At 38.9% G+C, this 15,474-nt stretch overlaps 1 protein-coding gene across 2 annotated transcripts in view; it reads right to left on the bottom strand.

The window, feature by feature from the left end:
• CCDC14 (coiled-coil domain containing 14) overlaps positions 1-15,474 on the bottom strand; it is a 56,701-nt gene that overhangs the window by 7,684 nt on the left and 33,543 nt on the right. Inside the window, exons 11-13 of one of the 2 annotated variants that reach the window (XM_047735167.1) lie at positions 11,291-11,509; positions 11,083-11,215; positions 3,468-4,549 (exon numbers count right to left, since the gene is read on the bottom strand). In XM_047735167.1, the coding sequence (XP_047591123.1) occupies positions 3,613-4,549; positions 11,083-11,215; positions 11,291-11,509 (1,289 nt within the window). In that variant the 3' untranslated portion in view covers positions 3,468-3,612. Of the gene's footprint in view, positions 1-3,467; positions 4,550-11,082; positions 11,216-11,290; positions 11,510-15,474 lie in introns of those variants that run through there. The other variant, XM_047735172.1, reaches the window with a different exon arrangement.

The following is a 15,474-nucleotide window of genomic DNA, read 5'->3' as shown; positions in this document are numbered from 1 at the left end:
GTAGAGGGCACGGATTGCATGGAGCACTGGGTGTGGTGCAAAAATAATGAATACTGTTATGCTTAAAAAAAATTAAAAAATTAAAAAAAAAAATAATGCATATAACATAAAAATGTTAATCAACTTTATGTTATCAGTGTTATGCCCCCCCAAAATGGGTCCGTGATTAAAGGTGAAAGACTGATATAAGGCGAAGGTCAAGCAAAGCTTTATTTCATGCCAAGCATCAAGAATCAAACTGACCGGCCAGGGCCACGCCTCTTACAGAGAGGGTGACCTTTCTCTGTTTCCCAGACTAGCTTTTAAGGGCAAAGGCCATGTGGTTGGGCCTGGCCACGCACAGGTAGCCAATGAAATTGTAACACACAGAGAAAGCTGCACAGTGATGCTAGGTGACCAACTGAATTACAATTTACCCTAGTAGACATTTGAACCAGCTTATCACCTTGGTCAGAATTGGGGCCCAAAAGGTGCCCAAAGAGAGGCCCATACTCCTTGGTAACTAAGGAGACAGTATGCATCTCCCCACTGATCGGATGTCTCCACCTGGCCTGACCCACCCTTGTATTTGAGCTTTTGTTACCTGGGGCTGGTTTCTGGGACTTGTTTTTAAGTAAGTCCCCTGAGGGAAGGGGAGTAGGGACAGTTTAAGGGTTAAACAACAAGGTTATTGTTTAACCTTAATGGAAGCCTCTTGCTAGATAGGTCCTTTATATTCAGTAAGGATTCTAGATTACAGCAGGCTATTAGTAGTTAAGTTTCTCAGGAGTCAAGTTATACATGGATTTTTAATCATAGAGGGGGTGTTGGGTGTCCCTAACCCCTGTGTTGTTCAAGAGTTAACTGTAGTAACCTTGATCCCTCTGGTAGTCAGGTTGGTGTACTTACCATTCTCTTAATATACTACTTAAGCCCCACGTTTTGATGATACTTTCTTTACCGGGTAAATATTGTGAGGATATTCGCAGGATATTCAAATCCTACATGTTCTTAAACATCAGAATGAAGTTTCTTCTCTTCTAGGTCTTTCTGTACCATTTGTAGGCTTCCTTCTAGTCTAAACTTTTGTAAAGCTCATTGTCTATCCCATCCTTTTTGCTAGAATCATATTCTACCTTGAGATTTAATCAAATTATTTCATGTTTCTATCCCATGTGTGTGTCTTATATTAAATAAATAGTAAGTAGTAAGCTCCTGGTAAGGTATCCTGAGGACTTTTCCAGTCTCATTTGTTTTTCTTTTCTTTTTTTTTTTTTTTAAGACTATTTATTTGAGTGAGAGAGAGAACAAGAGAGAGAGCACGAATGGGGAGGAGGGGCAGAAGGAGAGGGAGAAGCAGGATCCCCACTGAGCAGGGAGCCTGTAGTAGGGCTGCATTCCAGGACCCTGAGATCATGACCTGAACTGAAGGCAGACACTTAACTGACTAAACCACCCAGGCGCCCAAAAGATTTTATTTATTTCAGACAGAGAGAGAGTGAGAGAGCAAAAAGAGAAAGCATGAATGGTGGGGAGGGACAGAGGGAGAAGCAGACTCCCCACTGAGTAGGAGCCTGATGCAGGGACTCCATCCCCTGGGATCAGGACTTGAGCTAAAGGCAGCTGCTTATCTGACTGAGCCACCCAGGGGCACCCTCATTTGTTTTTCAATCACATTGTTAACCCCTAATTAAGTGAATCCATAAACATTCAATACTTTTCTTTGCACAAAAGCATGCTCGTCCTATGTTAAGGGCAAAATACAATACTCTTCTTGTATTATCATATAATAATCTTAAGAATTTACTTCTGCATATGAGTAACAACTGAATATTTAGGAGTAGAACGATGTTTTCTTCCTTGTTGTGTTTTATATTTCTGAGCTGTACTTTGTAAGTTATGCTGTTAAAGAATTGTGGCCTGTTACCTCCGAATACACCAATGAATTAATTTATGAATACTGGAAGAAACGTTAAAATATTAATGGACAATTCTATGACAAAAACTAAAAGTTCATTTAATATTTTTAGACATTAATAAATCTCTACCTATAAAATCTCGACATGTCAAAGAGATTATATATGGGTCCTTCAGAAGTTGTAGCACCAACACTTAAAAACCAGGAGGAGGGGGCGCCTGGGTGGCTCAGTGGGTTAAAGCCTCTGCCTTCAGCTCAGGTCGTGATCTCAGGGTCCTGGGATCGAGCCCCGCATCGGGCTCTCTGCGTGGCAGGGAGCCTGCTTCCCCCTCTCTCTCTGCCTGCCTCTCTGCCTACTTGTGATCTCTCTCTCTCTCTGTCAAATAAATTAAAAAAAAAAAAAAAAACAAACAAACAAAAAACCAGGAGGAGGAGGAGGAGGTCCTGGTGCCGGCAGAACTCTTTAATGCTGAGGCCTGCCCAAACAGTGTGCGGGAACATGCGCCGGAGACCAGGAAGTATCAGTGATAGAACATTGCTTGGGCTTCTAACAACTCCAGTGTGCTGCTTGCACGGACGGAGGTGATACTGAGTTAGTTAAGGAGTTGCTAGTAGAGAGAAGCAGAGACTAGCTTAGTTCATATTATTCATAAAACAGAGAACATTCTCAGCTCAAGGGCTGAAAAGGAATTAGTCCGGAAAGGCAGAATTATAACCAGTGCAAGATGTACAAACTCCTTTATGTTCAAATATAATAAGGACAAAAAACAAATATTTCTCATTTATTTAAAACAAACCAAATTTCCCAAATTAAGACTTATCTATTAGCATTTCCTTATCAGTTGGACTTTACTTTTTATAGGCGTTAAACATCCATGAAGGATAAAAATAAATAAAAATGACAACATTTTAAGAAACCATATGCTAACTTAGGATGTTATCTATATTCTCTTGGACCAATCCACGTTTTTTAAGAGATGGAGATACTGGCATTTTTCTCTTAAAAGAAATGTTTATATGTCTCACCAACAACACTAGCCTGCAGCACAGAGCATCCCGTATAAAAACACAATGCCATTAAAAAACAAACAGGAGGGCGCCTGGGTGGCTCAGTGGGTTAAAGCCTCTGCCTTCGGCTCAGGTCATGGTCCCAGGGTCCTGGGATCGAGGCCCGCATCGGGCTCTCTGCTTGGCAGGGAGCCTGCTTCCTTCTCTCTCTCTGACTGCCTCTTTGCCTACTTGTGATCTCTCTCTCTGTCAAGTAAATAAATAAAATCTTAAAACAAACAAACAAACAAACAAAAAAAAACAAACAAACAGGAATCCTGAAAGAGAAAAGAAAGCCTAGTTTGAATACAGTAAATTATACCCAGAGACTCCCTTCCTACCATCTGTTAGGACAACCAGAGAGTCCTTCTGACCTGGACCCTTAGTCCAACAGGGTAAGAAAAAACCTCTAAGTGCAAGGTACTAAAATATTACTTAGAATACTTACCCAGTTATCTACAACTCTCCTCTGTTAACAATTCTTAAGATGACTTGTTTGTATAAACTCCAGAATGTCAATATATTCCAATAATAAATTTATTATTCATACAATTATCATACATAATTAATATAAAAACATCATTTCTCTACAGAAATTTAAAATATACATTCAATGTAGCCAAGGTCTATTCTTAAAAAGAAGCACTCCATCCCTTTTTCTTCTGAGTTCATTTCTCCAGGAGACCCATCCTTAAGGACTTCTGGAGTCTGGCAATATTAGCATCCAGGGCTGCCAGGCCGGTCCGGAAATCTTGTTCATCGCGAGAAGTGAACGTTGAAAAAGAAGACATGCTCCAGTCGGACATCAAGTCCGAATTTAAAAAGCTACGGTCGGAGACAGCACTCCCCCTCACTTGAACGCTGCTGCTCTGACCCATGCCCGGGCGGGGACACACAGCCAGCCCTGGCGGCTCCTCCGGGGCAGCCGGGATCTTGCAGATGGCTTCCTTTATTTTCTTGAGGAGCTGCTTGTCTTCCATATCAGCTGTCCCGGGAAGTTTCTCAGGTGCATCTTCGGCTTCCTTTCTGGAAGAGGAACAGGCTCCAGGTGCACGCAATTTGTTTTCTTTTTCAGAGGCAAGTCCGCTGTTGCCGACCAGCTGTGGCGAAGCCACAGTGATCTGTGGCTGGGGGGATAATCTCGTAGATAGCGGTGATTTCTTTTTAGAAGTGCTTCTAGCAAATGGAATGTAAATTGTATTATCCAAAGTACACTCATTGTCTATTAGAGTTGTGATTTCACTCTCCTCAACAGTATCCTGTTTTGAAAGGGGAGACACGATCCCAGGGGCTGCTTCTTCCTCCGCGTTCCTTGTGTGACTATGCTGAGGGCCTTTGGAGGGCAGAACGCTTTCATAAGGTCTATCTGGCTCCATGTTCTCCTCATTGTTGACGGCAGAAAGTGGCTCCGAATGTGTAAAAGTGTGATCTGTTTCTAACTTATTTAGGTAGCTCATTATGGAAGTATGAGCAGGGATTGGGTCATGTTGAGGTTGTTTTTCATAAATGTTCAGAAGTGATTTGGTAAGATTGTTCCCGGACTTGGAGCGAGCCCTGTCCATACTAAGATCTGAAAGAAGCCTTGCCATACTGCTCTGTAAAGTTCTGTTAAGAAGAATTTAGTACACTAATTATTCTTTTTTTACCTGTTTGTTTATACGTCATCTTTAAAAGAAAGGATCTGAAGCAAGCACCTGGTTTGTAACACGGAAAAAAGCAACTAAAAGCACAAAATCACAGAATGCATCTGGAATTAGTAAATTACAATAACAAATGATTAAAAGATCTTGGTCTATATTTAATATAATGATATTTAAAAATACAGGCTTAAGAACTTTTTTCTCTTAGGGTATGAAATGCTTTATTCTTGAGCAACATTGCAAAATGGTGTGGATTCTGTTAGTAATGAAGTTATTTTTCTCCATTCAAAATATATATGCAAAGGGCACTGGAACAATCCTGGGGAAAAAAGGGTCGTTAGAGATAGTTATAGGGTATGAGCAACAGCTAGGTACCAGGAGAAGTGTGATATTAAGAAAAACCACTCAGAGTCTGAAGTCAGACAGGAATGGAATCTAATCCTATCTCTAGCTGTGATCTTGGGCAAGTCATTCAACCTTTCTGAATCTCAAGTTCCTTAACTGCAGAATGAAAATATCTACTTCAGGATTACAATGAAAATCAGATAAGATCAAATAATAAACTATGAGGGTAAAGTGCTTATTAGCACTGCTTCAGGATCTATGGGTGTTCATTTGAAAGCAGCTTTTATTAGTAGTCCTATTAAAGCCATTTTATACCAAGCTTTTGGTCTTTTTGAATTGAATCATATATAAGTTCTTATATATCAATAAGAAATACATCAAATTTTGAAAGGATACAGAGGACATCAACAGGTAATTTTAAAAGATTACAACTAGCCAGTAAGCATGTTTTAAAAGTTCAGATTCTAACTGGAGAAGTTCAAATTTTTAAAATGTGATTTTTTTTTTGGATTATCAAATTAACATGATAAAATAAGATTAATACCCACTATCAGAGAAGTTTGAAGAGGCAGGTACTACTAGTGGGAGTGTATACTGGTATAACCCTTCCAGGGAACAAACTGGCAATACATCAGAAGTCTTAAATATTTCTACATCCCACATTTTTGGACCACTAATTTGCACTTCTAGAAATTTATCCTACATATATACATCAAGAGGCTACACCCAAAGATATACTTACAAAGACAGAATTTATAATAGAAAATAGATGGATTGAGTATCTTTATCTTCAAATACAATAGAATGATTGAATTATGCTGTAATCACACCATAGCCATTTATAGTTGTGTTGTAAGGAATATTCACTGATGGAGAAATGTTCATTATATAAGATTAAACTTAAAAGAGGAGACAATAAGTAATATGGATAGAATACTATTTTTGTAAAAATAGTCACACATATCCAAACAAAATACTAAAAGGAAATCTCTATACTAAACAGCAGTGGTTATATCTCTGGATAGAGAATGAGTGGTTTTTTTTTTTTTTCCTACAAAAGAAAAACAAATTTTTTTCCAACCTGGCTTACCCTGTCATCTTAAACATAATTTGAGTTCTGACTGCTCTTCAAATGGCAATGGCTCCTAACCACTTTTTCTCATACCTCTCTCAAGAAGCTAGTGAACTATTATTAAAGACAAAAACTATGTTATATGAACAAACCTTTTAAAAATGCTGTAATGAATAATCACCCACTAATTAATTCGATCTGACTATACACTGGTCTTTTCATTTTATTTGTTTTTAGAAAGAATACTTATATTGAGGTTTCTTTCCAGACTTAAATAAAAATGTTATCTTTGCTGTGAACAAAATCAGTGACAAAAAGGGAAGAAATGGACATGACATTAATAAGTTTAATCTCAGGGCGCCTGGGTGACTCAGTGGGTTAGAGCCTCTGTCTTCAGCTCAGGTCATGATCCCAGGGTCCTGGGATCGGGCCCTGAATCAGGCTCTCTGCTCAGCAGGGAGCCTGCTTCCCCCCCCCCCCCCGCCTGCCTCTCTGTCTACTTGTGATTTCTGTCTGTCAAATAAATAAATAAAATCTCTTAAAAAAGTAAGGTTGACTCTGGAAATTAACAGTAATTACTAAGCTTCTGATTTAAACAAAAACATCACTGACCATTGTCTCTGAAACTAAAAGAAAAATCTCAGTAAGTAAAGAAATGACAGTATGTCAAAACTTTAAAGGAAGAGATATAAACACCTGAATAGCTACAAAGTAGATTTATTTCTGTTTCTATTATGTGGGATATACCTAAACACGCTGATTTTTAATGCTTAGAAAACTGACACATCTTTATAATAAGACATTCAAGGTTCCTTCTCAGCTATTTATAAAAATATACTAATTTAAATAAGTATCAGCACTGGTAAGAGTGTTCTTAGAAGCTATGAGAATATTTACCACTTGTTTAATGAAAGTATATTAATTTTCCTTCACATTTTAATGGTTTTAGAACATGTAGTAAAACTTTGAAAAAGTGATAAGGATATATTTCAAAATTACTGAAGGTTGGAGAAGGAAGAGATGGTTGAGGATATTTTTTAAGAACTGGTTTAGGATATTTATTTAGAATTCATATATGTACCTTCTAGTCCCTTTATCCCTCCTCAACAACCTGAGAAAGGCACTTAGAAATTCTGTGAAACCTTTAAGAGACTATCTAAAACACATACAAAAAACAAACATCTATCTTACCGAGGCATATGACTATGGGGAAGAAGGATGGGCTAGTTGAACATGAAGATTTAGCTGTATTGTCAGCTACTGCTGCATTACCCTCTGTCAGAAGTAAAGTTAACATGGTCACAGTAGCCCAGCTATAGTTTGGAGATGCTCCTAATTAACTAAGTTGCACAGGGTATCACCAAACATACTATAAATCACCAACGTGGGTGAATTTAGCTCAAATACGAACTCTCTGTTTTGTTTTGGCAAAAGCAAAAATTGCCATCTGTGGGTATACTTAGATTTTGAAGTTGTTACTGAAATCTTCAGAAAATGTAAGGGTAGTACTAAGCCCTGTAAGACGTTCTGTATTTCTATAATCATTTCACGAGGCCAGTTAATCTAATGGGTGAGTTAGTAGTCCTGGTGCAGGATTTATGCCCAGTGTGAAAAGCAAAGGTCCTTGACAACAATGGAAAACACATGACAGGAAAATCTCCAAAGTCTTAAGGAGACCAAAACATTTCCACCTAATAGTTTAGACACAGGCTCTTCTAAAAGCAGATAATGTACAAGAAGTAATGACCTTTTTCATTTCCTATGCTTCTATGTTAGGGTGAATGTTAAGAAAAGGCTCTAGTTGCAAGTGAATCCTTTTCATTCCTAAAAAAAAAAAAAAAAACACTAGAAAAGGCAGATTGTTATTTTGAAAGAATGAGCAGGTACAAAGGTATCTCTTACAGAGATAGAAGAATCTCCAAAAAAACACTTCCTCTTCTGTCAGAGAGAAGCTATGTTTTCTAAAACAGAAAGCAAGGGCTGCCTGAGTGGCTCAGTGGGTTACGCCTGTGCCTTCGGCTCAGGTCATGATCTCAGGGTTCTGGGATCAAGCCCCACATTGGGCTCTTTGCTCAGCGGGGAGCCTGCTTCCCCCCATTCTCTTTCTGCCTGCCTCTCTGCCTACTTGTGATCTCTATCAAATAAATAAATAAAAATCTTTAAAATTAAAAAATAAAACAGAAAGTGAGGCTCAAGAGGGAATCTAAAATCTTGGCTCAGGTACCAGCTTGGGAACCAATGAGCTATGAAAATCAGGCGAGTCCCCTCATTTCCTTGGGCTTCCATTTATGCTAATTTCTACAATAATTATACTACTACTATGAAAATTGCCCTTACATTTTTATTATTAATTTTCTTCACAAATGCACCACACATGTTAAATAGTATTTAGTCAAGTTTATTCTTTAAAAAGGATGTATCTTCCTATATCCATCTCAAAGTGCTAGAATAAGCTTTTAACTTGAGGACATGGATATTCAGCAACTAAAATTATTTAATATTTTTGTATTTCACACGTATATATCTGGAGTATAATATACAATAAATGTTTGTTGAATAAATGAATAAGCAAATGAATCCACCTTTTTATTCCTCCATCTCTCAGGTTAAAAAAAAATGCTTTAAGTTTCACTTAGACTAAATTAGGCATGGAGTTGTTACCAAGAAAAAACTATTTTAGCTAAGGACATGTCACGTGCAAGAGTGAGAGCAAACCTGACTAGGGATTAAGAGATGTTTCAGTCCCAGCTCTGCTACTAACTTTCTATCAACATTGAACTTGCATGGTCCCAGTTTTCCCATCCATGAAAAAGCAGATATTACTATCTTTTCATCATAGATGAGGATCAATAAAATGATATGGGAGGGAGAAGACTTTGGGGAAAAAAATCAAAGTACATAATAAATAAAAGATTACATCAGCTTCTGATTTCATGCTCACAAAGGAGCTAGACTTAGTAGTATGAAGTAAAGACTGTGAGACTAAAAGCAAATTCTCAGGCACCTAGATCCTCTGTTGCATTTTCTGCTAGAGGCTGAACATCATGCCCCTTATATAAGGAGATGGCCCAGGGACACCTACGCAACCACTCATGGAATCTGACCATGCTGACTTGCTGTCCTAGTTTTCTTTTCCAAATGGACAATATACCAAATGCATTTTCAAGAAAAAGTTTATATCCTATAAAAGTCACCCTCTTAAGGTGTATGACTGAGTTATTTTTAGTATATTCATAGAGTTATGTAATTGTTACCTCTATCCAATTTTAGAACATTTTCACCACCTAAAAGGAAACCCTATACCCACTAGCACTCACTCCCCGCTTCTTCCCCTCTTCTCCCAGCCACTGGCAACCACTGATCTATTTTTTGTTTCCATGGATTTGTCTCTTCTGAACATTTCTTATTAAATGAAATCATAAAATGTGGTCTTTTGTGACTGGCTTCTTTTTTTTTTTTAAGATTTTATTTATTTATTTGACAGAGAGAGATCACAAGTAGACAGAGAGGCAGGCAGAGAGAGAGAGGGAAGTAGGCTCCCTGCTGAGCAGAGAGCCCGATGCGGGACTTGATCCCAGGACCCTGAGATCACGACCTGAGCCGAAGGCAGAGGCTCAACCCACTGAGCCACCCAGGCGCCCTGACTGGCTTCTTTTACCATAAAATTTATTTTACCATAAATATTGATAATAACAGAGTTTTCATTTCATTTCATTTTGAAACAGAGTTTCAAAAAGAGGAGATGCTTTCCTTTGGCGACTTTATAAAGGCTTTCATTAGGAGGGACATTCTCTCACTTTACTTTGAACAAGAGTGGTATAAGTCAACATTTTAGAAACTCTGACCAAAGCCCAATTAATTATAACACTACATGGATATATAGTGTCTTTTGCTTGTCCCCATTGTTCAGTAAGAGTTTGAGTGAAATATGAATGTGGAAAAAAGCATTATTTCTATATTAACATAGCTTACATATAATCATTCCAAATATGCTTATAAAACTAAATTAAAAAATTATATGTACACATACATATCACTATTTCATCTATTTTCCTAGAAGTTCATAATTCAAAACAGATCTTCTCATTTGAAATATAAAAGAGATCATTTTATATTCAAAATTGTTTTGTATTTAGAACTATGAACCCCCCAGGACCATTCAGATGCATGGTCAGATCTGATGATATTCAGGCCTAAAATCACTGACTTCTCCTCTAGTATTTAAATAAGTAGTTGGAAATCCAATTCCTAACAAATGTCTCAAGAGAAAACTGAACTTTTAAAGTACACATCTTATAAAAATTGGAGTGATTTTATTGATTTAAGAAAAGACATATTAGGAGCGCCTGGGTGGCTCAGTAGGTTAAACCTCTGTCTTCAGCTCAGGTCATGAACTCAGGGTCCTGGGATGGAGCCCCGCATAGGGCTCTCTGCTCAGCAGGGAGCCTGCTTCCCTATCTCTCTCTGCCTACTTGTGATCTCTCTCTGTCAAATAAATAAAATCTTAAAAAAAAAAAAAAAGAAAGAAAAGAAAAGGAAAGACATGTTAAAGGAAGCAAGGGCTCTTAGAGTTGCTGCCAACTCCCTTACTTTCGTGATGAAATGACTGAGGCCCAAAGAGGCTAAATGACTTTTCTGAGATGGTCTGGCCTGAGGGTTTCTGTGTTCAGAGCGTCACGTGAATGATTTCTTCGTGTTCCCATCAACCCTAATCATGCCCCACTTCACAGCTGAGGTTTACAGAGGGTCAATGACTTGCTTAAAGTCACAGCCAGTACATGGTAGAGCTGGGATTCCATTCAGTTCTCTCTGGCTTCAGAGCCAGAGGGCTCCCCACCATTTGCTAAGTTAGTCTTCAGCTTACCTACAAAAAGCTAAAGAGCCCTTTTCCTGGAATCACATGGTTTAGAAAGGCACTGAGCCAGGTTTGGCATTTCCATATCTAACTGGAGCAGAAGAAAACATCATCAGAAATTACTGACAAAATGAGAGCAAAGGGGGAAAGAGAGCCAGCTAAAATGATTTCTGAGTCTATAAATAATCTGACAAGAGGTATGTTAGTCAAAAAAAGTCAATGTTACCTGGTTAATTCTCTCAGGCGAGCCACCTCAGCATTGCGCTGACGTAATGTTATTCCCAAAATTTGATTTTCCTTTTCAGCAGCTTCTAACTTAAACCGGGAGCTTTTCACATTGACTAAGGCTTCCTCCAATTCTGAAACCACAAAAAAGTTTCAGTTTCCTCATTCTTTTTAAAAACCGTGACCATAACTACAATTCAAATACATACCAATTTTTATTCTTGTTGTCTCAATGTCAAATTGTTGTTTATTTTCAAGTAAAGTCTGATCTTTCTCTTTAAATATACTAGCAAATTTTTTGTTTTCATCTTTCTGATTTTCAATCACTTTTAAAAGTTCTTCATTTTTACTCTGTAGTAATTCCTGGCTCTTCAGTGACTCTTGTAATTGGTTTTGCAGGGACTTGTTCAATGACTGAAGGGAAAACACTGCAAGACAAAACAGATCAAAGAATTGCTGCCTGAATTTAAAAAGCACAAACCTGAAAAAGATCTGCTTTTAAAAAAGAAAAGATCTGGAATTTACTGATTTTGCTTAAGAATTATATGCTGGAGCAGTTCTATGTACTACTACATAGTAATTCTATGTAAATACTAAATACATTTTTAATATTTGATGCAGAAGTCATACTTTTTTTCTCCAATTGATATCTGGGGCATTAACATTTTTTTACCTTTATTAATGAAATAATAATACATGCACAGAGTAAAAAAAAATTCAAACATGATGAGATACCAATGATACCAAGTGATTCTCAATGAAGAGTCTTCCTCACTACCCTACCTCTGCTCTCCTCCTAAAGGCAATCACTATTAACTTTGGTATCTTGCTGGAAAAGTACTTGTGCATAAAACGTACATTTTTAAAAAGAGATGAATCATACTGTACCCATAGTTTCTAACTGTGCCTTTTTCCCCCCGTAAGACTGATATGTACATGGCAGAGATCTATCACATTCTCTTTAATGGCTATAAAAGTATATGGCACAATTCACTTAACGAATAAAGACCTATGTGTGAGGCATGGTGTTAGAATCTGGACGTACAGTGGTGATTAGGAGACATGGTCCCTGTTCTCAAAGAGCTGATAACAAACAAGTAATTATAAATAGCAATAAGTGCTCTCAAGAGAACAATAAGGTAAATGAGCAGAGACTAAAAAGAGATTAACTACTTACAATGGCAATCACCAGTCTCCCCACTTCCTATCTTAGCCTCCTTTCCCACCCATCCTCACCCCAACTGCTTATTCATAGGGGAACCAGAGTGACTTTTTCCAAAATTACTCTGGTGAAGATGAGCAGTTTCATGAAGTATGTGTTCTGTTGGGTGATCATATTTTTCTTATTGATTTGCAAGAGCTATTTATATGTTAAGAAAATTAAGCCTTTGTCATATAATATATTATGAAAACATTTCCCCCATTTTGTTGATGTGTTTTAAACGTGTTTATAATTTTGCTGTGCAGAAAAATGAAAAAAATTTCAGAGGACAAATTTTATCATCTTTTCCTTTCTGGCAACTGAGTTTTGTCAGGCTTAGGAAAAGATCCCAAGAATATAAAAATAAACAAACAAACAGTTCTCATCTTTTCCTCTGCTATAGGTCCCCCCCCTTTTTCTATTATTTTAAACTCTATGATCCATAAACATAATTTGGCAATATCTGTCAAAATTGCAACTGTATATATCCTTCGATTCAGTAATTCTACAACTATAATCTACAAAATGCTCACAATGTGCACAAAGACATATGTATAAGATTTTTACTGCAGCACAGTTTGCACTGGGAAGATACCCTAGATAATGATCATCAGAGAACTTCAAATACCAATAGAGTATTTGAAGGATGGAACCACATAAGCAGAATATCCAAACAGATCCTAAACAGAAAGAAAAATACCCACTATAGGTTTTATTAGGGCATTAGGGCGGGGAGCTAAGACGGTGGCATAGCAGGAGGACCCTAGGCTTGCCTCATCCCTTGAACACAGCTATATAATTATCAAATCATTCTGAACACCCAAGAAATTTATCTGAGGATTGACAGAACAAACTATGCAACTAAAGGGAGAGAAGAGGCCACACGGAGGAAGGGAGGAAGTGCAGAGGCATGGTTTGGGGGAGAAGAGGGTGGCAGGTACTACAGAGGGGAGGGAGCGCTGGTTGCAGAGAAAGGTGTGGGAAACTGGAGCGCACAGGGATACCTACAAGGAAACCAGTTCCCCAAAGCCATTGGCTTGGAAAACAAGAGGGGCTGATTTTTATGAGTTTTTGCAACCAGTGGGGCTCAAAAACTGGAGTTTTAAAGGTCCCTGGGCTTGGCTGGGATAGAGATCTGAGGGTGCAGCCCTACTGCTGGAGAGAAGGCAGGCAAGCAATCCCAGGGCACACAGCACGATCTGAAGAACACCTAAGGGGCCTAGGGAAAGGCTGTTTCTACTTCCTGGAGTGCATCTGAGAGGTGGTATTGCCTCTCTATAGACAAAAGAGCCACCGGGCACCATTTCCCTCACCCACCCCTAAGCAAAGGTGCAGCGACACCTGCTGGACACCTGCTGAGGGCAGCTACCCAGGACACTGGCTGTTTAACCAGCTTGCTCCAAATCCCACACCCCTGTCCTCTGTCACGACTGCCCTTCTGAGTCAAACCTGCATTAGTCCCAGTGCAGCGAGACCCTCCTCCAGAAGACCAACACAGGTCTCTACCACACCAGGTCCCCAAAGTTTGGAGTTTTAAAAGTCAGCAGACTTGGCTAGGATAGAGCCCAAAGTGCACTGCGCTGCTCCAGGCAGGCAAGCAACCCAGAGCGTAAAAACAACAATCTGAAAAATGTATAGGACACATAAGGGGAAATTATTCGCTCTTCTGAGAGGGCTTCCCCGAGAGCAGCAAGCACCAACTCCCTTCTCTCAGAACAAAGGGTCTGGCTGGCACCGTTTCCCTCCCCCAGCCCTCAGCATAAACCAATTCCATAAGCAGCATAGCACCAACACTGGCTGCCTAACCTGCTTATACCAAGTCCTTTCCTGTGCTCTACTGGTACTGCTTTTCTTGGACAAGTGTGTTAAAGGATCAGGTCCAGCAGATCTTCCCAGATCAGCATAAACCCCTGCACGTATATGTCTACCAACTATAGGGTTCTGCAAGGCTTCGTTCTAGTGGAAGTAGCATCAAGTCTCATTTAACAAGCAATCTCTAACTAAAACTCGCCAAACTCTGGCCAAGTTTCAAGCACTGTCCATGGCAGGTAAGGAGAACCTCCGCAGACAACTGACCTGAGGGACAGAGCAACCAAACACAGCACCTGAGTGCATGCAGCACACATCAGAGATGCTCCCTGAAGCACCAGGCCCTGAACTAAACATTATATGACCTCTTCTTCATAAAGGATTACTCTCAGGAGCAGAAAACATCACAAGCTTTCCTAACACACAGTAGAAGAGACCTAGAAAAAATGCCAAGAGAGAGGAATTCATCCCAAAAGAAAGAGCAAGAAAAGATCATGGCCAGAGATCTAATTGAAACAGATTGAAAAAAGAAACATATATAAGTAATATGCCTGAATGAAAACTTAAAACAATAACCATAAGGATACTTGCTGGACTTGAGAAAAGCATGGAAGACTTCAGAGAGGCCCTTACACAGAGATAAAAGAGCGAAAAAACAATTCATTTCAGGCAGAAATGAAATGCAGTATCTGAGATTTGAAACCAACTGGATATAATGACCACAAGAATGGAAGAAGCAGAGGAACAATTAAGTGATATGGAAGATAGAGTTATGAAAAATAATGAAGCTGGACAAAAGAGAGGAAGAAGAATGATGGATCACAAGAGTAGACTTAGGGAGCCCAGTGACTCCATTAAATGCAATAACATTTGCATCACAGCAGTCCCAGAAGAAGAGAGAGAAAAGGAGGCAGAAGATTTATTTGAGGAAATAAAAGGTGAAAACTCCCCGAATTTGGGGAAGGAAACAGACATCCAGTAGGTAGAGAAAACTTTCACCAAAATCAACAAAAGCAGGCCAGCACCAAGACATATTGTAGTTAAATCTACAAAATCTAGTGATGAAGAAAAAAATTCTAAAAGCAGCAAGACAAGACAAGTCCCTAACTTACATGGGAAGACCCATAAGGCTAGCTACAGATCTCCCACAGAAACTTGCCAGGCCAAAAGGGAGTGGCATGATACATTCAATGTGCTGAATGGGAAAAATCTGCAACCAACAATACTCTATCCAGCACGGGTATCATTCAGAATAGAAGGAAAGACAAAGAGTTTCCCAGACAAATAAAAAGTAAAGGAGTTCATGAACACTAAACCAGCCCTGCAAGAAATATTAATGGGGACTCTGAGCAAGAAGGAAAGACCAAAAGTGACAAAGACTAA

The sequence above is a fragment of the Lutra lutra genome, chromosome 1 (assembly GCF_902655055.1).
Source record: "Lutra lutra chromosome 1, mLutLut1.2, whole genome shotgun sequence".
Lineage (NCBI taxonomy): Eukaryota > Metazoa > Chordata > Mammalia > Carnivora > Mustelidae > Lutra > Lutra lutra.
Note: the sequence above shows the minus strand (reverse complement) of the source record. Positions and strands in the feature narration are given on the sequence as shown.